Source organism: Apodemus sylvaticus, chromosome 17 (genome assembly GCF_947179515.1).
Source record: "Apodemus sylvaticus chromosome 17, mApoSyl1.1, whole genome shotgun sequence".
NCBI lineage: Eukaryota > Metazoa > Chordata > Mammalia > Rodentia > Muridae > Apodemus > Apodemus sylvaticus.
In genome coordinates, this window is record NC_067488.1 from 29,164 (window position 1) to 53,766 (window position 24,603).

The 24,603-nt window shown below is 37.2% G+C and overlaps 1 protein-coding gene and 1 pseudogene across 1 annotated transcript in view; both read right to left on the bottom strand.

The window, feature by feature from the left end:
* Window positions 1-24,603, bottom strand: part of LOC127668081 (ubiquitin-conjugating enzyme E2 G1-like) — a 233,851-nt pseudogene that overhangs the window by 21,420 nt on the left and 187,828 nt on the right.
* Window positions 20,269-24,603, bottom strand: part of LOC127668211 (zinc finger protein basonuclin-2-like) — a 74,263-nt gene continuing 69,928 nt past the window's right edge. Inside the window, exons 4-5 of the mRNA XM_052161741.1 lie at window positions 21,289-21,434; window positions 20,269-20,390 (exon numbers count right to left, since the gene is read on the bottom strand). Coding sequence (XP_052017701.1) covers window positions 21,414-21,434 — 21 coding nt within the window. The 3' untranslated portion in view covers window positions 20,269-20,390; window positions 21,289-21,413. The remainder of the gene's footprint in view (window positions 20,391-21,288; window positions 21,435-24,603) is intronic.

A 24,603-nucleotide genomic window follows, 5' to 3' on the forward strand; every position in this document is an offset into this window, starting at 1 on the left:
AAATCTTTAAAAGATAAAAGTCATTATTTTTGAGGTAATCTCATGTAGCAAAACTGAACCTGTTCAAAGCTCATAGTAAGAGTCAAATATAAAACGGGGCGTGGTGGTGCACACCTGTAATCCTAGCACTTGGGAGGCAGAGGCAGGTGGATTTCTGAGTTCAAGGCCAGCCTGGTCTACAGTAGAGTGAGTTCCAGGACAACCAGGAAGAAACCTGTCTCAAAAAAACCAAAACCAAAACAAAACAAAACAAAACAAAAAAAACCAAACAACAACAACAACAACAAAAAAGAGTCAAATATAAAACACACAGAGAAACACGTTAAGAGAATCCCTGTTATGAATATAACTAATAGAAGCTACATGTGAGAAATTATAAGGACAAGACCTGGGATTGCAAGCAATTTTCTATAGAATCTAAACATTAAAGAGGTGAGAGATGTTTATGAGTTAACTGAATATATGAAATCTGACTAGATAACAGATATTAGATATCTGCCAGGCAGTGGTGGCATATGCCTTTAATCTCAGCACTTGGGAGGCAGAGGTAAGTGAGCGAATTTCTGAGATCCAGGCCAGCTTAGTCTATATAACAAGTTCTAGGATTAGCCAGGGCTATGCAGAAAAACCCTGTCTCAATAATAAACAAACAAACAAATAACAATGATGATAGTAATAATAAAAATAAACATTTTGGTTTTTTAGACAAGGTCTCACTGTCTGTCCCTAGATAGCCTGCTCTGCCTCCCTAGTGCCCCAGCACTAGGGTTAAAGGCAAAAACCATGACCCCAAACTTAGAGTCCCATCTTTACAGCAGATCCTCTTTGAATCTTTTTTTTTTTAACTTTCCATCTTTGCAAGTTTCTGGCTTTCTGAGGTAAAGTCTCACTATGTAGTCCAGGCTAGCGTTGAATTTATAATCCTGCCTCAACTTAGAATTGAAATTACAGAAGTGCACCATCATGCCCAATTCTTTAAACCATTAAGGTAACATATAAAACCTTTTATCTAAATATTCTGTAGATTCTCTTAAGTAAATTATGATTTACCAAAATAATGTTACCACTCTATCACAGGAATTGCTACACATCTACTGTAATAGTGTTGAGAAACAGAAAAGAGGTGTGTTTTGTAATTACTGTAACTACACAAACAATCATTTCCTCAACCTTCATTAATAAATCAATATTGGAAAAATACCAGTGGTGGTTTGAATGAGAACAGCCCTCATAGGCTCATGTTCATATACCTGGTTCCCAGTTTGTAGAACTGTTTGGGAAGGATTAGGAGGTATGGCCTTAATGGAGGAGATGTGTCAGCAGCAGTGAGCATTGAGATTAGTACTGTGTCTCTTGCTTGCTGTTTAAGAGTCAAATTCTCAGGTGTTCCTGCCACCATGCCTTTATTCAACCATCATAAAGTCTAATCCTCTGGAACTGTAAGCCCAATTAAACACTTTCTTTTATAAATTGCCTTGGTCATGGTGTTTTTTCACAGTAATAGAAAAGTAACTAATAAAGTGATATATCAACAAACAACTGCACAAATTTTATTACATTTCTACTATAGTTTTTTTAAAGATCCAATCTAATAATCTTTATAGATTTCTAATCAACATTAAAACTGCTTACAATTAGAATATTTTTCTTTACATTTGAGTCATAGGCTACAGTGAGCTGACTTCCTAACTGGTTAAAAAAAAGGGGGGGTGGACCATGGAGCAGACAGGCAAAAAACAGTCATTCCATATTTATAAAGACTTTCTAATATTCTGCCAAAAGGATTTTCTTCCTTAGAATTAACAGGTACATTCTACCACCTACATCTGACCATGGTGTGTCATTCTCAGGTTAAATAAAGCTGTTCTGTTGTCAAAGTCATCTAAATTCTCATTCTTTCTCTCTCCCTACAAACTTAAATGACTCTTATATTCTAAACATATCCTGATGAGTTTATCTAGACATATCCTGATACCCTTTGTATGTTGTAGCTTGTGCTTAAATACAACATCATCAGCATACTTCTCTGCTGAAATCTGATGCAGCAGGAATTCCTGAGAACAGAAGACCATATACATTATATGGTATTATATGTCAGGACTAAGTCTGCATTTCAATTCTCCTTAGTCTTGCCAAATTTAGTCATCTCATTTTTTTCCCAAGCTTCATTTTCTTATCCATAAAGTAGGATAAAACCTATAGTGGTATTATAAAACAGAAAAATAAGGTGTGTGCATATAAGTGCTTGAGTCTGGAAGGCAAGGACCAACAGCTGGTGGTTTCAGATTTGAGACAGGGTCTCTCGCTGAACTTTGAGCTCACTGATTTGACTAAATTGGCTAGCCAATGAGCTCCAGGGCTGCCCCTGGCCCTTCTAGCATTAAGTCCCTGCAGGGAATCTAAACTGGGATCCTCTCAAGCTTTGGAACAGGCAATTTACTGACTGAGCTGTTTCCTCATCACCAAAAGAAGACACAAAATATTGTCCTATCTTAGGATACATGTAGAAAATGTTAATTATCCATTGTCTTCCCATAGTCTAACAAATACAATGTTCTTTAGAATCTCAAGAACAGCCTCAGGAAGTAGGAGGGTCTTTGAGTTGACGGGTAGTTAAGACAGCATGGAGAGCCAGGCGGTGGTGGCACACGCCTGTAATCCCAGCACTCTGGGAGGCAGAGGCAGGCGGATTTCTGAGTTCGAGGCCAGCCTGGTCTACAGAGTGAGCTCCAGGACAGCCAGGGCTATACAGGGAAACCCTGTCTCGAAAAAACCAAATTAAAAAAAAAACAAAAAACAAAAAACAAAACAAAACAAAAGAATCTCAAGAACAAGCCTATACCTTCGCTACCACCTTTTAAGAAAAATACTAGCCAGCTCCAAACATCATCCAAACTATGTTTCTAATGAGAGTTGCTGTGAGCCCTCCACCCCTGACTCCCTGCTTACAGTAAAAATATTCTAACTTCCAATATTCCTGAGGGAAGACTTTTTTCCTCACCATTTGTAAACCTACAAGACATCTATTAATACATGCTTAAACCTGTATTAAAATGTTTACTAAACTCTGTCTGCTTCATAATATGCTGTCTAGTCCTGACTTCTTTTCAAGTCAAATTCACAAATGCTGGTTTGGCCTGAGTCAATTTTCCTAAAACTCTTTGGGAATATGTTAGGCTGCTGAGGTCGACAGTGTGAAACTGCCTCCTTTACCTGTATCTCAAAACGCTGACAATAAGATACTGTATAAGTTTACTTTTAAAATGTAGTTTAAAAAATAAAAATGACTAACTATAAAAGTTGAAGCTAGAGAAATGTCTCAGTGTTTAAAAGTCATATATAAGCTTTCCGTAATAAATACAGCTTAAACTAATTCACAAGAAAATAAAAATATAGAATAAATAGAACATATTTGAGCAAGAAGTACTAAACTTAAAGCAATAACATGGGCATCTAGGAGAAGGAAATCAAGTAAAAAAAAATGTGGGCAGAAGAATCAAGTTGGTCTCAGATTTATTTCTCCATAACAATGCATAGCTGGTAGTGACAAAACTACAGAATTCTAAAGCAAAGTGTGATACAAAGAATAAGGAAGTCAAAGAAATCAAACTAGGATGAACAAGATTGTGGATGAACCTTAGAACTTGTTTCTTAATTTTTTTTTTCTTTTTTACATCATTTATAGTGTGAACATGTACACTGCACCATACTGTGCATGTGGAAGTTAAAGGACAGCTTGCAGGACTTAGTTCTCCCTTTCTACCATATAAATTGAATTTAGGTGGTCAGGCTTCGGGACAGGAACCCTTACCCAGTGACCCATCTCTCTGGCCTGCTTCTTGTACTGCTAAAAATGAATTTTGTAATCCGAAACACAAATAATAATTACTGAGTCCACACAAACACCCAAAACTAAAAATATTACCACAAGCCTAAAAATATACACGATTGCTCAGCAGTAAAGAATATTTATTACTTGTGAAGGTACCTAGGTTTGGTTCCAGCAACCAAATCGTGGCTCATAGCCATCTGTAACTACAATTTTCAGAGATCAGATACCCTCTTCTAGACTCTATGTGCACCAGGCATGCACAAAATATACAAAAATATATGCAGGTAAACCATACATACCAAAAAATTAAAAGGCAAATTAATACATATGTATGTGTACTTTTATATATATACATAGATTGGTTCAATCTCTGTAACTGCATGGACTGATGATTTGGTCAAGTACAAGAGTACTGTTTTTATCTAAAAATTAAATTGATGAGTACCAAAATAATTTGGCTGGATATTTTTTGGTTGAGACAAGCATGACATGAAAACTTAAGTCACATAGGTCAGAATAACAGTCACCTATACAGAAATATATCACCTTGAATAATAAAGTAAAAATACTTATATGATTAAGTAGTAATCTATTTTCATGTAACTATAGAATATTTATAAAAATACAAACAGTATACAAAACAAACACTCAAATATATGTATTCTAAAACACTGTTGAGAGAGCTAGAGCAATGACTCAGTAGGCAAAACACTCATACATATGATGTAAAATCATTCTTTTGAGAGGAGGGAGGGAGGGAGGGAGAGAGTGTGGGAAGGAGGGAGATGGAGAGAGGAGGGAGAAGGAGAGGGAGGGACGGACGGAGGGAGGAGAGAGAGAGAGAGAGAGAGAGAGAGAGAGAGAGAGAGAGAGAGAGAGAGAGAGAGAGAGAGAGAGAGAGAATTGAGAGCTAGAGAGCTGGTTCAACGCCTAAGAACACTTACTATTCTTGCAAAGGACCCAGGTTCAGTCTTAGCATCTATGTGGCAGCTCACAACCACCTATAACTAAAGATCTAAGAGGTCCAATAACCTTTTCTGGCCAAGGGTGGTACACTTACAAATATCCAGGCAATATAATCATACACACACAATAAACCTATTTTAAAAAAAAATCAAGCCGGGTGTGGTGGTACAAGCCTTTAAAGCAGAGGCAGGCAGATCTCTGAGTTCAAAGCTAGCCTGTTCTACAGAGCAAGTTCCTGGACAGCCAAAGCTAGAGATTTCAACAGCCCCCACCCCTGCAAATCTTCCACTACTTCTTAGACCTAGGTGTATGGGAGAAAATAATCTAAGCTAAGCATCAGGCCATACCAGGTGCAATACAAGGCATATCAAGTAAGACAGTATTGAACCAGCTATGATACACTCTATTATGGTTTAAAAATATATGAAACATCATGTATGTTCACGCGTGGAGCATTTGGCCACCAGCTGGTGCTGCAGTTTTAGGAAGTTGTGAAAATTTGAGGATTGTGGCCTAACTAGCAGAAGTGGACTGGTGAGACAAGGCTTTAAAGGTGATAGTAATTTCTGGTTCTAGCACAAATGCTCTGAATCCTGATCCATTAGGCTATAAAGAGCTCCAGGAAAGTGATCTATCTTCCTGCTGCAACACTATTCCTGACCATGAAAAACTATACTTTTTAAAACCATAAGCAATTGGGTGGGTGGTAGGCGGTAGAATCTTGGTGGGGGGGGGGGGGGGAGAAATAGAACCATGATCCAAACAAAACGAACTTTTCCTTAAGCTGATTCTGTATTGATCATAGCCACAAAGAAAGTAATGAATATACAGATGCATATTGATTCACTTTCTGGTATATCCCTCTATCATGCCTCAAATTCATTTTCAAATCTTTTCCATCTAAGGTGATGGAAATAATATACTTCTGTGATCCGAATCATGACTGACTTTATCCTTTATTCACTTTCTAGTAATAAAAGGGAGAGTTCTGACCTGTAAAACCTTTCTAAAGCAACCAAAACTTTTAAAGCCTATCTTCTTGACTTAGAAATGGCTATTCCTAGAAGAGAAATAACTGGAACATAAAAATATTTTTGCTGGAAAAATTCAATAATAATTCAAGTATTTTTAATTACAACTTTAAAAACTCAAAATGAAAGAAATATTATAGTACCAGGATATGAAAAAAAATTACATACCTATTTAGTATACTTTGAAAGAGTAGATGCTGACATGAGAAAATTTAGTTGTTTGAAGAATGAAATATGGCAAATATATCATCTATCTCTTTAAAAAACAGAAAGTGGGTTGCAGAGATGGCTCAGTTGTCAAGATCACTTGTTGCTCTTGCAGAGAACCTGGGTTCAGTTCCCAGCATTGGCATAGTGGCTAACAAGCATCTGTAACTTCAACTCCAGGTCATCTGACAGCCTCTTCTGACTTACTTGAACTCCAGGCACACAGGTGTACAGACATACATTCAGGCAAAGCATTCATGTATGTAAAATAACAAATCTTCAAAACATTTTAATAGCAAAACAAAAACTAAATTATTCAAGTGTATACATATAAAAAAAACCCTTTTGACCTAATATTCTAGTCTATTATTCAAGAGTTCCAAAGTGCCAATATGAACCTAAGCCAATAAAAATTCTTAAATTTTTTTCAAAAACTACATAGTTTGCCCATGGTTCTGAAGGATGGAGACAGATAGAAGAACATGAACTGGTCAGCAAAGTGTAGGGAGCAAAATACTCACAGAGGGGCTGAGGCGAAGGAGGAAGGCTAAATCTTCTGGGCAGAACCCCAGAGAGGCGCCAAGTCAGTGACCGATGAACGAGGAAGGTCAGTAGTGAGAAGTGGGACTGAAAACATCTGTCATAGCAAGAAGTCAAGAGAGAATGTCTAAAGTTGATAAACCAAAAACACAGACACTATAAACATATCATTTAGAAGCATGGAGTTAAATCCCCAGGAAATCTGAACCAAAAATATTTTATGAAAGCAGTTGTCCCTAGGGAGCAGCAACAACTCTTTAGTAGCAGTTTATTAGAAGAATTTTAGGTATTTAATTTTTAGCTTTTATTATTTGTAATTTACATTTTATTCATTTTGTCTGAATATACAACCAAAATTTTACTTATTAAGTCAGGGCTATAACTTATTTGACAGTGTTAGTCACCGACAAGATGTGGAATCAAACAAATCTACCGTAATTTGACCAGAATTCCTTTCTCCTAACAGAAACAAAAAATAGTATTGTTAGTAAATGTATCGTTTCAGTTATAAAACATTTGCTTATATGTGTATATGTGTATATATGTGTATACTAAAATGCTAGCCAAAATACCTTGCTGTTATTTTGTTTTGTTTATTTTATGAGACAGGCTGTCTGTGTATATCTCTGGCTGTTCTAGAACTTGTTCTACAGACCAAGCTGACCTCAAACCCAGAGATCTGCCTATCTCTGCTTTCCCGAGTGCTGGGAAGACTTCCACTTCCACCTAGCCTACCTTACTGTTTCTATGATCAATTTAGCAGCCAGAGAAACCCCTATAAACCTAAATCGTGTTGCTGTTCATATGGAAGCCTAATCTCACTTGGTGAGGGCCTTAAAAAGTCCTTCAGAATTTACCAGTATCTCACTCCCACCTTCTGTCTCTGGGTTCAGCTACTCTATCATTTTCCTGCAACATTCTCATCTATATCCCCGTTGCAGATGCTGCACTTGTGGTACCCTTCACACATTCACATTCACTCCCTCACCAAGCATTCTTAAATGTCACCCTAACTTTAATTATGACTCCCATGTTCTTAGGAAATGTAAACTTTTCCTTTCCACTTAGTATTCTACTACATTTTATTAATTGTGTTTAACTCCTTTACTTCACCTAGAATGCTAGTTTGAAGGAACATGAATTTTTGTTTATTAAAGCCCCAGGATCTATTATCTATGGCAATAAGTGTTTGACAAACTAATTGCTGGTTAAAAACAAAACAAACAAACAAAGAAACAAAAAAAAAAAACCCCAGAAACATCACAGGAAGCAGTCACAATATTGATAATTAAGTAAAATAGTTTAGAATCCTTAAGAAATTCTGAGACGTATATTTGCACCTCAGGGGGAAGAAGACAGACAGAGAAAATTAACACAAACTTGCTCATGAGAGAGCCTGCTCCATTAACAAGTGAAATGGCCTTTTTTATTCAAAGTCAGAGTAATAATCTCACACATTAACAACAACTAGTCACAGTCCCATTGTCCACTACAGCCTTCAAGTCTGAATAAAGATCAGGAGCACATTGTTCACCATCTTCAGTTCCCCACCCAGAACAAACACAAAGAACAAATTGGTACTCTGGAGAAATTCTTACAAAAGAACTTTTCATTGTGGTACACATGAATGATAGAGAATACATCAGTCATAACATCAAAGAATTTCATCTATTCTGCATGGTAACTTACTCAATAAAAAATAACCTTTATAGACTTTTAATGACTATAAGTAAAAAGTAATTAATCATAAGTAAAAAATAATTAATCATCCTTTATTGATACACAGAAACATACACAACAAACAGAATTCTACTATGCGCATGCAGTTTATACATCTTCAGAAAGAATTATGATTGAGCTTTTACCAAATCTCAAGTCATTAACAAAACACAAAATCTGACACAAAGACTTAATCAAAATCATTTGATTTTGTGTTCACAGAGAATAGATTTTGACATGGCTACTCTATAACTGTTTTGAACCCATCTTCTCAAAAACAACATAGCTTCACCTTTTGACATTACAAGTACTAAAAGCATTTGTAAATAGAAGGTAAATTGAAAAGCCTGCTCACAGACATACATAACAAAACTGAATGAAGTGGTGAAGCCACTATCAAAATGAAACTAACAAACAAAACAAATCCACATTATAAGTAGTAGTCCTAATACTGAAGAGAACAAACTTAGTAAAGATTATCAAGAAAATAACATATCAGAACAGAACAAAGGAAGCATTTAGTAAATAATGAAATGGAGCCGGAAATGAAGATGGGCAATTATATAACTAATGCTTAAGAAAGAATTCCAAAAATTAAAGCATGTAAGATATCTAAGAAATTTTCCTGAACCCACCGATCGAGATGGCTTACCACTAATAGGAAAAATGTAATAGAGAATCACACCAAGAGCGAGATACAGTCTAATAAAGTTACTGAACTTCAAGGATAAAGAAAGCAATCTGCCAATACCCAGGCAGAAGTAGGTCACCTACAAAGGGGAAAAAAAAAGTCAGGCTGGTCCCAGACTTCCCTATAGTAACCCTATAGGCCAATAGATAAGGGAACAGTCTGTTGGGTTTTAAGGAAAAAGAAGTGTAGCTCCAATTCTGACTTTTAATTTAAATATTAAAATATTGTCAGACAAAACATCCTTTCACTTGAAAGCCATGAATAGTACTTCAAAGCTAAGAATGCTGAGAATATTGCCTTCAGGCAACCGCTCTCAGAAAAGATACTTGATAAATATAATAGACTGAAGTGTATTAAGGCTTCGGCTTTTCAGTAACAACAGGTTACTGTACAGGTCAAGTACAAACAGCAAAGGACCATCATTCTAAAATGCACTCAATTTCACGTTTTAGCTTATTTGAAATCAGCATCCATATTACAACTGATGATGTCGTGGTTTGACAACATTTATCCATGCTAGCAGTTTATTACATGTTGGCTTTATTAAAGGAAAATAAAACATTAAAAAATTGATGGTATCCTAAACAAAATGAAATAAAGTATTTTTGTAAGATGAGAAGAACAATGAGAGCAAATTAAAAAGTAATTTTAAAAGATGATAAAAAAACAGGCAGAAACACAAGCAACAACAACAAAAAATGACTAATATTACAGAAGTAAACCCACATTATGTGAACAAGTAAAAGCATTTTAAATTGGGTCCCCCCTAACCCCCCCCCAAAAAAAACCAAAAAAAACCTAATCCTGATCCAACTACATGGATCCATCTACAGGGTCTACATGAGACAAACCTAAAAGGGTGACTTTGAGAAGTTAAAAGTAACAGTTAGACAAAAAATGTATCAGGCAGATATAAACATTTTTGAAACTCATTAAAGAAAAAAACAATGAAACATTGAGAGCCAAAAGACAGAGTCACTTTTTCTAGTGATCAAACTCCAGCCAGACATCGTGACCAACACCTCTTATCCCAGACTTCTAGAAGGTAGAAGCAAATAGATTCGGAGTTCAAGGCCAGCCAGGGATACAACATGGTAAAACTTCCAACATTTTTTAAGACCCACAATCTAAGTCCTTTCAACTGATCATAAATTAAAATTAAGTACTGAGCATTCAATTAAATGTTAGAAAATAAAAAGGCTAAAAAACAGAATAAAGGAATTTCAAGATGTCTTAAATTACTTAGAGAACAGATGCCTCCATAATTTTAACTCTCACTGGAGCTGAAGCCAGTGAGAAGTCTAGGCAGGTAAGGGTGTTTTGTTGCTAAACTTTGGGACTTGAGTTCAAAACCGAGAACTGATTTCCACTACACATGTGCCCATGGTACACATAAGCTCACATACACACAAACCTACACAAAATAAATGTGTAATTAAAAGCAACATGTGACAGCACACACCGTGAATCCTAGTGCTCTGGAGGCATAAGTAGGCTGATCTCTTTGGTGCCATCTCAGTCTAACAAAGGAAATACCAGGCCAGCCAAGCCTACATAGTTAAGACTCAGTGTTTCAAAACAATAAAGGAGCTATATTTGATGGCTCAATATTTGAGATGGCTCAATATTTGAGAGCACTGGTTTTTCTTCCATAGGACCTAGGTTCAATTCCCAGCACCCACACGGTTGTCTGTAGTTCCAGTTTCCAGAGAATCTGACACTCTCACACAGGCATACATGCAGGGGGAAAAATCTAGGTGAGGTGGTACACACCCTTGATCCCAGCACTCAGGAGGAAGAGACAGGTAGATCTCTGAGTCAGAAGCCAGCCTGGTCTTGAGTAAATTCCAGGACAGCCAGAACAACTCAGAGAAATCCTGTCTCAAAAAAATAAGTGTTTTTTTTTTTAAGTTAAAGTTCATCATTAGCTACATAGTCGGTTGAAAGTCAGTCTGAGCTATATGAGACCCTATTTCATATATTGATAAATAGAAAATACAAATATCAACTTATTTCCCCATCAGTTTGATATTGTAAGGGTGGAGTGTTTACTGAATCATGAGAGCTAGAAGTTCAGATCATAGTTACCCACATAACAAGCCAGGTATCCTGCACACACATGTAACTTACCCCAGCTTCAAAAGAATCACTGAAGCTTACTGACTTACACCCTGGCCAAAAAAACATGAGCTCTAAGTCCAAGGCCTTTTTGGAATAAGTGTGGTCTCGTTAGAGGAGTGTGTCACTAGGGGTTTGGCTTTGAAGTTTCAAATGCTCAAACAAAACTCAGTGTTTTTCTCTTTCTGCTGCCTGCCAATCCACATGTAGAACTCTCAACAACTCTTAACACTATGTCTACATGCCTGCCTGCAATCATGCATCCCAACATGACAATAGACTAAACAAGCTCCAATTAAATGCTTTTTTTTTTATAAAGAGTTGCCATGGTAATGGTATTTCTTCACAGCAACAGAAAACTGACACAGGCATACAATGACAGACACACACACACACCCCTCTTTAAAAATTCTGTGAGAATAGGTAAACAGTGTGTAAGAGCATCTGATGCGCAAACATGAGAACCGATGTTTAAGTCCCCAACACCAACAAAAAAGCCAGGCAAGAGCCAAATGTATCTGAAACCTGAGTGTGGAGTAGAGACAGATGGGTCCAAGAAGCAAGCTGGCCAGATAGCCTAGGCAAAAGAAGAGGTTTGTTGGGCTGGGTAGCACACATCTTTAATTGTAGCACAGCAAAGACAGGCAGCTAGCTATTTGTAAAAATCTAGACCAACCTGGTCTGCACAGAAAGTTTCAGCTAAGTGAGGGCTACATGGTGAGAACCTGTCCCCTCGCATCATAAGAAAGAGAGGGGGGTAAGGAGGGAGGGAGGGAGGGAGGGAAGAGAACAAAAGAAAAAGAAAGAGAAAGAAAAAGAAAAAGAAAGAAAAAAACCTCTTCATGCCTGTGGTACATTTTCACTTTGCTATTTGGTCCTTGTGCTGATTAAGTTTTTAAAAAAATTATTTTAAAACTTTCTTTCTTTAAGGACTGTCTTAAAGTTTGGTTTGATACTGCAATTTTTTTGAGGAAAATATTTGCTTTGATTCACACAGTTTGAAGACATAACATCCATTAAGATTAAAAAAAAAAGTCAGTGGCAAGAATCTAAGGTGAGGAAGACACAGTGGCAAGAATCTAAGGCAACTGGTCATACACACAGTGTCTACCACAGTCAAGAAATAGAACAGAGAAACATTAATGCTATAGTTCCTACAATTCTTTAATAAAATTTTTATTCACAGTATTTCCTTCTATACTTAAACTTTTTACAGTCTATGTTCCTGAGCTTTTCAAGCATGTTCTCTTCCATAATTTTATTAAAGTACATTTTATATATGTTTGTGCTTCACTTTCCCCTTTTCCTTTACATAAACCATAAAATTTTTTTGAGACAATGTTACTGAACACTCCTGGCTAGCTTGAACCTTGAAATGTAGACCATTTCCTTCTGCCTTTCAAGTGCTGGTTAACTTACAAACTTGTAAGAACTCATTGGGGGATTGAGATATATACGCTGCTTTGAAAATTTTCCTTTATTTGTATTTAATTTTAACTTGAACTATTTATATCCTGTACAGACAGATACTACTCTTTCCTATCTAAAAGAGCACACTGTTAACTGAAATATTGCCTACAAATGTAGTCTCCTCATTAATATTGGCATTGTAATTTTTTGTCTTCCTTACAGCCCTTCCCTTATATCAATGTTTTTGTAGACTACAGGATCCATTTAACTCATTTACAATAAATACTGTTTTTCAAATGTTGACTATTTTATTAACAAATGAAGTATTTTGGAAAGCATTAATTCATTAAAATAATTTAGTTCTGTGGGTATACTTAAAATACTATATTTTACTAAAGATTGTTTGCTTAAATTATTTATGTTTACTTGTGTCCACCTGTGAACATGCAACTTTGAGTGTGTAGAGGTCAGAGGACAACTTGTGGAAGTTAGTTCCCTCCTTCTACCATGAAGGTTCGAACAAGCTATGCTTTAAACTCTATAAGGCTTGGTGACAAGTAAGTGCCTTTATCTACTGATCCATTGGTCCCTCAAATAGCATTTCACATATCTTTAACTACTTTTAAGTTATTGGCCTTTGATTCAAATCCAATTCTTCTCTAATTGTCCTCTTTAAGTTTCCAACCTCTCTGTGGTTTTTTTTTGTTTGTTTGTTTGTTTGTTTTGTTTTTTTTGTTTTTTGGTTTTTTTTGTTTGTTTGTTTGTTTTTGGATTTGGTTTTTTTGAGACAGGGTTTCTCTGTATAGCCCTGGCTGTCCTGGAACTCACTTTGTAGACCAGGCTGGCCTTGAACTCAGAAATCCGCCTGCCTCTGCCTCCCGGAGTGCTGGGATTATAAGCATGCGCCACCACTGCCCGGCTATTCTCTGTGTTCTTTAAAGAGGTTTTGACCCTAGATCTTCTTTACAAATCTACCTTAGACCTATCACTTCTTTCCCAATAACCCAACAGAAACCTCACTAAGATCTATCTGATTCTCCTTTAACCACTATCTCTCTAAAATATGTCCTGAGCTTATACACTAAACTGATACTGAGTTTAACTTTCTACATGTTTTAAAAAAGACATTTAAAATTTTTATGTGTAAGAGTGTTTTGCCTGCATGTATGTCGGAATAACACATGCTTATCTGGTACCAGAGGAGCCCAGAAAAGGGTGTCAGATCCCTTGGGACCAGACTTACAGACAATTGTGAGCTATCCTGTATGTAGGTGGTACTGAGAATGAGGCTAAGTCATCTGGAAGAACAGCCAGTGCTCTGAACAACTGAGCCATCTCTCCAGTCTCTTAAAAAAACTTATTTTTATGATGTTTAATTATGGGAATGGAGTGAGAGGTATAAGTGCAAGTCCCCAGAGAGTCTAGAAGAAACCATCAAATCCCCTCAATCTAGACTTACAGGCCATCTCATGTGGGTGTTGGCAAACTGAATTCCAGTCCTCTGAAATAGTAAGCACTCATAACTGCTGAGCCAAGTATCCAGTCCCTAATTTTCCGTATCCTAGTTTAAAATAGGAATGAGTGCACATATTCAAAGTCAGGGAGACTCTAGATAGACTTCCCAAGTATTTCCTGTTTCCAACTCTACAAAACGTATGTGACCTGCTCCAGCTTTACAATCAATCCTACAACTATAATTACAACTTTTTTGTTGGTGGTGGTATTGTTTTTGTTTTTGGACTTGGGGTTTTTGAGACAGGGTTTCTCTGTATAGCCCTGACTGTCCTGGAACTCACTCTGTAGACCAGGCTGGCCTCGAACTCAGAAATCCACCTGCCTCTGCCTCCCAGAGTGCTGGGATTACAGGCGTGCACCACACCGCCCGGCTTATAATTAACTCAACTTATTTGTAATTTCTCTACTACTTCTTTCTATTCAATACTGATAAAGAATTCAACTTTCTATTACACAGTTACAATTTCACTATAAGAACCTTTATCTAGATATTGAACACTAAACATCCTTTAAGGCCTTAAAAATCATCTGTTTCAGATTAAAACTATAAAACTCTTTGTCTTTCTGGGATATGCTTTAATAGTCTAGGTAGGTGGAACCTGTGGAGGCTAACACCTTGGGAAAGAAAAGATGACTTATCTACAAGTTTTGAACTCATTTACCTAACTTGAATGAATACCCAGTATTTCTGGAGTATTACAAGGGTGAGTAAAATAAACTAGCTATAGGAATCACATTGTAACTTCACAAGCAATACATAAAAAACTTGCACAATTTAAAAACCAATTCTTTACAGTTATCTCTCCAAGTGATAGCTGTAGTAACTGAAGAAATCACTAAGTAATTAATTCTTGTGTTCAATAATGACTTTACAAATATTAACAAAGAGGAAGAATGGCTCAGCAGTAAAGAGCAGCAAGTGCCTTATTCTGACCCCTGTGGATGGGCAAACACACAAACATATAAATATTTTAAAATGTATTTGTATTATTCTTATTTATGTACATGACCAAGACATGTATATGCAGGTATCCAAGGAGGAGAGAGGAAGGTGCCAGATCGCTTAGGACTGAGTTACAGACAGTTCTGAACTGCCTGGCCCTAGTGCTGGAGTGCAAAAGAAGCAAGCCCTCTTAATTATTTAGTCATCTCCCTAGCCCCATAAAAATAAATCTTGGGGGAAAAGCAAATATTGACTAATTCTCATGAAAAGTCTCTATTCTTGTCCTAAACGGTTTCCACATTCTACACATTTAATCTTCCTGAGTCTCATATACTAACTACACCACCATCTTTCTGTTTCAGATGAACTGATCATACTTAAACTGATCATAGCTAAATAAAGCTTTCAACACAGGCAGTGATTAGAATCCCATCTTAAATTTTCTCAAAACAACAACAACAACAAAAAAAACACTTCCAGTTCCCTCCTGTGTCAACCATTCCTTCTCCACTAAATTCAATCTCAATATTAAATATGCTAACAATTCTGCAATTTTACCAAAACAAAAATGAAACACCCTAACTTCAGGTGCTTCCTTTTGCCCTTTGAGGTACAATTTAAACAGTTGTTTTCATTTCCTATACTCACTTTCCTTTCATTCTCCCAAGCTCAGACCAAGCTTTGGCCCACTTCACTTAAACTGCCACCCTCAAAGTAACATTCATCTCCAGTGGCAACCTCATCCCTACCTTACCTGACCTCTATGTGAAACTTCCTTTGCTTGTCTTACAGACCAACCAAATTTGATTTTGTTTTGTTTTCCTCACTCTTTTCCTATCCTCCATCAGTTCCTGTGACTCTTAAAAAACTAGTGCACAAAGATTTAAGTTCTTTGTATCTACTACTTGCTTCCTTATTGAACCATTTAGCCTCAAGAGGAGAGAGAGAGAGAGAGAGAGAGAGAGAGAGAGAGAGAGAGAGAGAGAGAGTAAAAGCCAACATTCACCCCACTAATACCAAGACCCCATGTGCCCCAGGCAATGTAAGTCCCTCTGCCCACTTCAGAGCTTCTGTGCTGGTTCTTCTCTCCACCTAGAAAGCTAGTCCCTCAGACAATCAACATGCTACCCCCAACCCATCCACATCACCAATCTTCTCACTCATCACTAATAGGTTAGAATTCCTAACTTAGGGCTGGAGAGATGGCTCAGTGGTTAAGAGCACTGACTGCTCTTCCAAAGGTCCTGAGTTCAAATCCCAGCAACCACATGGTGACTCACAACCACCCGTAACAAGATCTGACGCCCTCTTCTGGAGTGTTTGAAAACAGCTAGTGTACTTACATATAATAATAAATAAATCTTAAAAAAAAAGAATTTCTAACTTAATTGTCTAGCTCATTATCTCTCTTATGCTAGCAAGAATTTTATGCTGTTCATTCTTTGACTTACTTTATGTTGCTATTCTGGGAAGTATGCACTCAAATTATTTGGTAAATTTGGAATTAAATCTAAAGCTTTCATTTTATATATCAGAAGTTTAATGCTAGCAAGTCAAAATTTTACATGATCCTATGACTTAAAATATTGAGACTATAACCAGGGCAAGCCCTCTTGGCCTACATAGGAAAAAGAGATAATTTTACTACTGTTTTTCAAACTTTTATTTTTGCAGGTGGGGAGGGGGATCCCACTAGTAAATTTCTCTTCAACTGCAACAGATAGCCTTTTGTTGCTAGAGTAGCTACCTCTGGGGGGTGGAAAATGATTATTAGTATTTAAAAAAAAACTAGGGAAAACAAATGTTAAAACTCCACTGGGTTTCTAAAATAACAGTAATGCTTTAAGACGGGGCCAAGTCACTATTCAAAAGTAAATTAGATTTGTTAATGTGAGGAATTAATAAGAAAGAACAAATATAACAAGAAACCCAATCAAGAAATATTTTCTTTTTTTTGGGGGGGGCTCGGTTCTTTTCAAGACAGAGTTTCTCTGTCTTGGCACTCACTCTGTAGACCAGGCTGGCCTCGAACTCAGAAATCCACCTGCCTCTGCCTTCCAAGTGCTGGGATTAAAGGTGTGCGCCATCACCACCATATTTTCTTAATTTCTTAAATCAATTAGTGTCTGTGTGTGTGTGTGTGTGTGTGTGTGTATGTGTATGTGAGTGAATGCCACTAGAAAAGGAATTTTTTTGCAATATAAAGTGCATACTACATGAGTCCTTTTCCTTTTTCACACTTTCACAAATTGAGTTCATTCCTAACCATACATCTAAATAACCTAAGCATATGATTTTCCTTTCCTAATTTTTTGTTTTTCAAGATAGGGTTTCTCTGTGTATCCCAGTCTGTCCTAGAACTTGCCCTGTAAAGCAGGCTGTCCTTGAACTCAGAAATCTGTCTGCTTCTGCCTTACCACCACCCAGTAACAGCTTTTTATTAATGTAAAAGAAAGAAAGAGAGAGAGCGAGCAAAACAAAAAACAAAAAAAACAAAAAAAACCCTTTTACCACATATGTATTTTTTAAGACCACAAGAGGTTTTTTTGGTTTTTGGTTTTGGTTTGTTTTTCTGAAGACAACTCAAATGGACAAAAAGAAGGCCACATGATCCAACAATTCTTCTTAAAGGTATACATCCAAGAGAAATAAAAACATCTGACCCTCTCCCAAATAAAGTTCTCAGCAGCATTATGCATAATAGTAAAAAATCCATAAATTGATGATGCTAAAAGAAACCGTGTATCCATATAATGGGGTATTATTAATGTACATTTTAAAGGGTGATTACATGGTGGTATGTGAGGTATCTCACAATAAAGCAGTTAAAACGAAACCACTAGGACTTATATCACCAAGCAGTTGTGGGGAGGCAGCCATAGAGATTACCAAACTGGTTGTTTGGCTAATAGGAATGAGCAGGCAGTGCCACAAAGAGAAGGAAGCATATGCACAGAAACGCCATAACTGAAGCCATTATAGTGTATGCTCACTTTAAACTCTGCTTTCCAAGGCAGACATCCCCAAACACTGAGTGGGTCAAGATTAGACACCAGAACCAATGGCATTCATGGTGATTCCCTGCCTTCTCCTCAACAATGAGGCTGAGCTGGGTGGCTAGTGAACCCCAGGGACCTGCCTGTCACTGCCTTCCCAGCCCTGAGAACAGCAATGAAAGGTGCCATGCTGGCTGGCCCATTATACTTGTTGGGGAGCAAGGTCTTCATGCTCCTGTGGGAGGCGCTCTACCAACTGAGCTCTCTTCCAGCTCTGAGAGTTCATTATGATGTTTAAAATGAAATCTTTTCCACTCTACATATCCAAGTATTTGTATTTATTATTATGTGAAAGAGACCTGTAATCATTCCTCTTCTCCTCCATATTACAGCAAGCATGAAAACACATGTATAAAAACCAGGTGATAGCCACACTGTGCTATGGCAGCCACAGCAAAGCAGGAGCACAAGGAGATTCACGTGCTCCATTTTAAAACCAGATTTATAAAACATACAAATCCCTGTTAAAACATTTTTCACGATTTTGCAGTGAAATTGTAAAAATTATGAGACGTAAGTAACATAATCATTCACATATCTTTAGTCCATACAAAAATAGTTGTAATGCACCATAACAGTCATCAGAAATAACATTTTCACCTCCGAGGTTAAAGGAGAAAAGAAGACTTTCATTCCTGTCGAAGGTATTCAATTTTCCCTCAAATGAAGTTTAGATGAAAACAATGGGACTGACAAGCTCCACAAGGCAGATCTTGGCAACTCTCAACTCCGTCTATCTCCTTGGCTGGTTAAGCAAAATTCCTTCACTAACTGTTGGTCTTCGCAATAACTCCTACAAAGCTCATTGCTGCCTCTGTCAGCCTATCCCCCATGTTGCGCATTTATTCCTGGGATGCATATCAACATGTGGCACATGTCCTTGACATGCACAGAAGAGCTGCACCCCAGGACAGCAGCATGCACGACAATAGTCTCCACTCTTGCTTCTTTGTGGTTGCTGGGATGTAACGGAGAAATCTAATAACTGTGACAGTGGGGCCTTTCGGGTTCTCCTTGCCTTTGCAGACAGGAAAGCTGCACAGACGCTAATGAAAGGTTAAATGAATAGGGATAGCTGACAAGACATACAATAAAGAAGGAGCTTGGTAACCCACAGACACTGAGCAGAGATCCTTGGCTCAAGCAGAGAAAAGACAGCACATTGCCGAGTCACAATATTTAAAACAGCTTGCTATACACAGAGGCTTTGTGTCTGGGTACACATCTGGCTTTGGTCTAAGGGGAAAAAAGATACTAAAAAGGAATTTCAGTATGGGGCACTTTTGGCAAATGTTAAGGTCATAATAAGAGAAAAATGTTTTTGTGTGGGCTGTTACATCTCTGTGCTAATAAACACACAAAGAGCAGGGACAGTGAACTCATGAACCCCAGGTCCAGGACAATACTGTACATTTTGATAAGTCTTAAATCCTGTATGTAGAAGACAGACTTGATGTGATTCTCACTGGTTACACACACACACACATGCAGTGACTCATACTTTTTGGTGATTTCTTTTCTCTACCCTGCTCATACAATACAAATATTAAAATTATATATTTAGTGACTATAATTCTCGCCAAAACATATGACGTCTTTCAAAGAATATGTAGAGAGACACCAGCATTTATGTGGAAAGCCTATGAGACCCATGAGATTCAAAGTCAGGAGGAACAGCAGCCAATGGTTGTCATCGCATACTTCAAACACTAATGTGAAGATATGTTACAAAATAATAGCAACGAAATTTTGTGATGGACAAACTGAAAGGAAATTAACATGTCTGGAAAGTAGTTCCTGTCTAATTAGAATTAATGTTCAAATATTCAAAATATATTCCAAAGAACACAATATGTGTTGTAACTATAACAATTTGAAGAAAACCAGGGAGTTCTAAGGTTTAGGGTCTACAAAAAAGAATGACCAATTCTTTTTAAAAATATTTGTAGTCATGGTGGTTAAAACAATTGGGTTGCATATAAAACAATGCTCAAGCATAACCTGGACACTTTTTTTTGGTAAGATTTACAGAAATTGTTCTCCTGTATGCTTAAAGCATACCTCCCTTCATATAATAATGTTGTTTCTACAGAAGATTGGTACCGAATATGGCTTGAATGTCTACCTTTTCAAGAAACCACTACTGAGTTGAGAGTTAGTTCATATGATCTAGAGGAATAAAGAGAGAACATTTCCTGATATGATTAAGCTATCATGAGAAACAAATTACTTATAAAAAAAATACCTTTTTGGTGGAGCCTGGAAGGGAGAACCTTTGAATAAACTCGAATTTTGTCTTTCTAGTCCTGAATAGCAAACTGGTGACTAAGGTTGGTAGTCAACCTACTGAAGTCCGAGGATTCTGTAGCAGTCAGGATGAAGAACCATTGTGATGTCAGTATTCTAAGGGCCATGACAACGGACAAAAAGGCACATGCATTTCTTTCCCTTACACTTAGTGGCTTTAAATTTGAGCCATACATCTTTGTAAGGAATGACATATTTTCACAACCATATATATACTGATAGCTACTCTTTCAGTAATTCATTACTCTACCCTGCTCATATAATTTAAATATTAAAAAATATTATGTGAATATCAAACTGTTCAAAACATATGACATATTGTTCAAAGAATATGTAGATAGACACCAGCTTTTATGTAGAAAGCATTTGTGAGCCATGAGATTAGAGGAGTCGGGAGGAACAGCAGTCAATGGTTATCATCACACACATCAAACAATAATGTAAAGAAATTTTACAAAAATAATACCAATTCAGTTTCATGATATTAAATATTAAAAGTAAATGAACATATGTGGAAGATGATTCCTTTTTATGAATTAACATTAAATCTTTTAAACTTTTTAAAAAACACAATGTATTTAGGAAAAAAATAACAATTTGGGGAAAACTGAAGCATTCATAAATTTTAGGTTGAAGTTTGACCAGTTTACAAGAAAAGTTTGTGTTTTAATGGGTAAAAACAAATTTGATAGTCTAGAAAATACTACTGTCTTATGTTCATGGTAGGTAATTTTTGAAGACTTATAGAAAGCATTCTCCTGGAACAAAAAGCATAGCACTCCTTAATAACTTTGTTTCTTTAGGGAACTGGTACTGAATATTGCTACTGAGTAACTTTCCATGAAGACACTGCCAAGTTAAAAGCTAGTTTTCTAGATCTGGAGAATCAAGATAGAACACTTCCTGATTCCATTAGACTATCATAAGAATCAAATTAGTTATTATATACATACATTTACAGTGCAGCCTGGAATCGAGAACCAATCAATGGATGTGAAATGATCACTTTCCTTCTTGGCACTAAATACCAAACTGAAGACTGCAGTTGGTAAGCCAACCACTGAAGTCTGAGGATTCTTTAGTAGCCAGGGTGACAGGCCTGCAGTAAAACAAGGATAGTCCTGTCACCGACATGTTTGTATGTGAGGATAGCACCACATTCCTGAACTTATCAAAATGACAGATTGGCAAAAGGATACCTGATTCAATAGTTGTTACTTTCAAGCACATTTTAATTCCTTTGCATTAGGCAAAAGAGAGGCAGTAAAACTAAGGAAGCAGTTGTATAATGAGAGAAGTGAAGGTAGAAGAGAGAAATGAAGTTTAAGAAAGAGGAATCGGGGAATAAGAACAAACTAACCTTGTACTAAGGCTATTAGGTAAATGTCTATCAGCCAAACAGGCACAGGAGTCATAACTCAACACCCTTCTCTGACCCAAACACTAAATGTAGCAGCAAAGTAGCATTACAGTTCCTAAGGATGGATAAATAAGATGTCAGAGGTGCTCCAGGGAATCGCATCAGTGGTTTCAATAAGTAACTTCCTACAATTTAACATTATTCTTCCTTTATAGAGAGAAATGAAAAACTGATGGACTTAATTAAAGGAAAACAAAAGGATATTATATTGTTGTTAAAGGATCAATTCTTTTTCTTAATTAGAATGATGATTAATAAGCGGAGAATTTGATTTCTGAACGCCCTGGTTTGAGTGAGGCATTGTTTCCCTGTAGTACTCCCATTAAGGAGGGCTCTGACTGCAGAAGGAGACAACGCTCTCTCATCCCCACACACCATGGCACAAAACGCTGTGCGCTGTGTCCCATCGAGAGGACCCAGAACTCTGCCCTCACCCATGCCAAGTCCAGTCATAAGTGTTACACTGGAAGGTGGAGCAAGCGTACACTATGAAATGTGTGAGGTTTCCGACAGGGAAGGTACAAATTGAAAAAACAATCAATACTTTTTTTTCCTATTCTCTAAACTTCCTTTTAAGCCCAGGGAGGGAGACATGGTACAGGAAAGGCTCAGGGGGAACTGTGGGCCGCAGTCACAGCTCCCACACCATCTTAGTGATGTCATAGCACATAGTCTTTCTTTTTCCCAGGATAATTTTTTCCATCCTGTTTCCCTCTGTATTCTTTATCAGTTTGTCTTCTAAGATACTCCTGCTTTTTGTTTTGTTTATACAACAGAACCTAAAGGCTGCTGTTCCTGCTCTGCCCCTCTTTCTTTACTTCTCTTAAGCTTATTAGAAGTCAAAGTTCCTCCAAAGGGTATTTGACTCCTCTTGCCTCTAATCCCAGGTGCTTCAGTGGATGAGGGGAACCACGCAAAATGTGGACACCAGCTGCTCTTCTGCAAATAAGAATGGCATCAGCTCTGGCAGATGTGTGTGACATCAATCATTTCCTACGACCCCAAACATTCTTCTGGCCAAAGCCTGGAGAACCGTGGTTAGTCACCAGCAAACATGTGTCATGAAAGGCATGAGCATGTCTGCACATGGAACAAAGCCCATGCTTCCACACACATCACATTAGATGCCAAACCTTCCAAAGGAAAGAACTCCTGGGACAGTTATATCCAATGTTCCTTCAATAACAAAGAACAGTGAGTTCTAGAGAAAATGGGTTTCACTGAAAAAGGTATTCCCATGATTCACCAATTCAGTTTTCCTTACTGCACAGAGTTCTCTCTATATACTCTGGGGGAAAGGAGTTCACACCTAAAACAATTTATCCACCATAGTTCACTTATGAATACAGGGTAAAGGCAAAGGCAAGCTCCAATTTCCTCTCCTTATACTTTATATATATTCTCGTCCACATTACCAAGTTAGCTATGGACAGGCATTACCTACATGCTAACTGAAGACTGACCAGAGCCATGTCCATTGTGTCTTCCTTTAAATAAGTGTGTGCAATGTGTAAGTTGGAAAAGAAGAAACCCTAGGGTTTTGTTTTTCACTGAAGTATGTGACGCCATCTCACTATCTGTAACGGGCTGTTCCTTTGGAATCAGCTCCTGTGTCACAGCGACCTGGCAAACTTGAATGCTTTCACTATCACTGGAATCCTTGCAATCCTGCCTTGGCTGTGACCCATTCATGTTTGTCCCAACTTCCCAGAGATGTCTTGCTCAGCATCTAATTAGTAAGGGAAGAATCGTCATGGCGCTTATCCCTGACATAGGCGTAGGACGCTATGTTGTGGTGGAAGCCTAAGTCTGTCCTGTTACATTAATCAATTTCCATAAAGCTACTTGGTTACAGATAACAGAGATATTGAAAGAAGTAATTTCAAAATGATCCCCAACTATGCTTAAATTCATTTGAAGTGCTACGTGTTAGAAATAAGCTTTAAATTGGTGAATGAGTTTATTCGCGTGTATACACATCTGAGGATCTATTTGTGCATGTTTCATTACAATAACTCACACGTGGAATATCATACATACAAGGCCTACGCCATTCCCATTTCATTATACAGTATGCAGAGCTGTTAGTGAGGCCTGCATGTTCACACCAAGTTGGAAGTAAAGGCTGACACACAGGGACTCACCTCTTTACCACGATTTCTAATCCAATACTGCTATGACAATTATCCAAATATTCCTACTTGTGTGCTACAGTATTAAAGTGAATGTCAAGGCTTACATTTTAATTTCAATATGTACCTATCATTAACAGTTCAAAATAAAGCACATCATCTCTCAAGTTAGAGGAACTGAGAGGTGGCAGCATGCTAATTCAACAAGCTAAAACTATTTGCCACCAAATATAAACACCTATTTTAACATAAAGGTAAGTTTTGTCAAGTTAATCCTTTTTAAGTAAGCTGTGATTACCCAAATACACCAACTATAAGAAGGAAATACTAAAAAGGAAGAGAGAAAAAATAGAGAGGGAAACCTAGAAATGGATGCTGCCTCACAATGGAAGTCATTTTCAAAGGCCATTAACTATCAACTGCCTTATTCGTAGCTCTGATTAAATAAGACTATTCATCCTATGTCAAAGGGATGTGTCCAGTTTTGAGGAGAAGCTTTAGAATAAAAATATATTGCATGAACTTCAAAGAACAACCAAGCCACCCACAGCACATATTTTAGATACGTGACAAACAAGAAATACTATATATGAATCTTTAAAATTGTTAGAGATGTTTAAATTTTTTTGGGAGGGTTAGAAACCAGAAAAGAAAACACACATCATTTCCATTTTGACTACAAATCCTATGACTGGAACTGTGTTTGTCCTCATGAA